General features: G+C 52.5%; 1 protein-coding gene across 5 annotated transcripts in view; it reads left to right on the top strand.

Annotated features, from left to right (window-relative positions):
- The first annotated feature begins 862 nt into the window (after positions 1-862).
- The window catches only part of LOC137425479 (serine/threonine-protein kinase DCLK1), a 204,061-nt gene continuing 202,666 nt past the window's right edge, over positions 863-2,257 (top strand). For all 5 annotated transcript variants that reach the window (XM_068113969.2, XM_068113968.2, XM_068113967.2 and 2 more), the window contains exon 1: positions 863-1,853. In XM_068113969.2, the coding sequence (XP_067970070.1) occupies positions 1,677-1,853 (177 nt within the window). In that variant the 5' untranslated portion in view covers positions 863-1,676. The remainder of the gene's footprint in view (positions 1,854-2,257) is intronic.

Here is a 2,257-nt window from a genome sequence, read left to right as displayed (position 1 = left end):
GCTCAGTGTGATGGTAGGTTACACAGACATTGTCATGGAACTTGACACGGGAGCGTCGTCATACTCAATTGTTTCAGAAACTGTATATTATGATAAGTTGTCTGAATTTCCATTATGCAACAACAACATAACTTTATGCAGTTATATGGGGGGATTGGTACGCACACACACACACACACACACACACACACACACACACACACACACACACACACACACACACACACACACACACACACACACACACACACACCACCCACACACACACACACAAACACATATGGACACACATACATCCGAACACCCCTCCCCCCCACACCACACACCCGAACAACCCCCCCCCCCCCACACATATACCCGAACAACTCCCCCCCCCACACCACACCCCCGAGCACCCCCCCCCCCACACCACACACCCGAACAACCCCCCCCCCCCCACACATACACCCGAACACCCCCCCCCCCACACATACACCCGAACACCCCCCCCCCCCACACATACACCCGAACAACAAATCCCCCCCCACACATACACCCGAACAACCCCCCCCCCCACACATACACCAGAACAACCCCCCCCCCCCCCCCCACCACACACCCGAACAACCCCCCCCCCCACCACACACACACACACACACACACACACACACACACACACACACACACACACACACACACACACACACCACATCGCTGCGTTGGAAGACGCAGTGCGAGTGCGATTCGTGTTATATTTGATTCCTCAGACGTGTGAGATCCGATGAGATCATCCCTCTCCCCGTCTTCCTCCTCCGCACTCCCAAATTCTTTCTCCTTCTCTCTTCATCCTTCTCCCTACCGCCGTCCTGATAACTCCCCCCAATCCCCCTCACCGATTGAGCATTTAGGCTCCGCCACAGGCGCGCTCTTGCCATTACTGGCATGAGAGCTTCGACGGTAATTTATTCGTCGTTTTCGTTCCATCGTAAACCCAGTGAGGGTGGTTATGAACCCCAAACCGATCTCGACACGAATTCGTATTGATTTACATTGAGGGCGGGATTTCAAGATACAGCATTAAAGATAACAATACAGTAATAAAATCGAGAAGAAGAAGAAGAGGTAGGGGCAGAAGAAGAAGAAGGAAGGAATAAGGTGAGGAAGAAGAAGCGACTCGACGCGTTAATTCTGCTTTGGCTGCAGATGTGACGCTCAGCGAGCAACCGATTTCGACGGGAGGATGAAACGCCGTTTGGGATCCTTGTATTTATAATTTTCCCTGAGGTCTGTTGAAGAATAGTGGATTACGGGAAGAAGCGGATCGCAAGAAGCACATCGTTGGTTGTTCCTCATCCATCGCGAGTCATCCGTTCGAATCCCCCCGAACGTCCTCTCAACGTCCGTTTGCCCCGCGCCGTTGAAAATCCGTCCCCGAGCTCAACGTTCGCGACAGCAGAAGCTCTCGGGGTTTCGTTCGTTTTCAAAATCATCTCCGTCAGGTACATTACATTTACATTCATCGAACAGGATCTGGAGCAGCCGAGCCGGACCGCGTCACCTGCAGCGCCCGGTGTTCATCGAGGGGGCGGGAAGACATCATCGGACGAGGCAGGCTCAGGTGACGACACCTGGATTTACCCGAATTGCACCTTATTCTTCGAGAATCGTTTTCCCGAAAGGACTTTCCTCCAGACGCAATGTCGTATGAACGGGATTTGGAATTCGAGCATTTCGCCGAGAGGGATAAAGGTCGACGCTCGTCCAGAGGTTCCCGAGGAGCTAACGGACTCCCAAGCCCCGCACACAGCGCGCATTGCAGTTTCTACAGGATGCGAACCCTGCGGACGCTCAGCTCGGAAAAGAAAGCTAAGAAGGTGTGTCTTTGTGCAGGTGCCGCTGTTTTCGTCTCTAATTGATGTATCTTTTCACTTGCAGCCACATTGTACTTTGAGCAAAATGAGTGTTCGAGGCGTGGAAGGCGCAATATGGAGAATCAACAAGCCGACCTCGGCAACACATGAGGTTTACTCTTGATTAAGGGCTTGGGATCCGAAGGTGTTGAGTTCGAATCCCGTTCAGCTGTTGAATTAATAACAGGTGGGGTTGACTCAGCCTGTCATCCTTCCGAGTTCAGCGAAATGAGTACTAGAGTACTGGGTCCTATCAAGGACGTTGGTGGCAGGATTTGCATTCCGGCCGCGGTAAAACACCTTACTCCGCAGCACACACAGTGGTGTGTGTCGAGATGTTGCTGAAGAGTCTTCCAAGGACGCAGCGA

Source organism: Myxine glutinosa, chromosome 4 (assembly GCF_964187855.1).
Source record: "Myxine glutinosa chromosome 4, kmMyxGlut1.1, whole genome shotgun sequence".
In the NCBI taxonomy this organism is placed as follows: Eukaryota; Metazoa; Chordata; class Myxini; order Myxiniformes; family Myxinidae; genus Myxine; species Myxine glutinosa.
The sequence above is the reverse complement of the archived record's forward strand: the minus strand, read 5'-3'. Positions and strand labels throughout refer to the sequence as shown.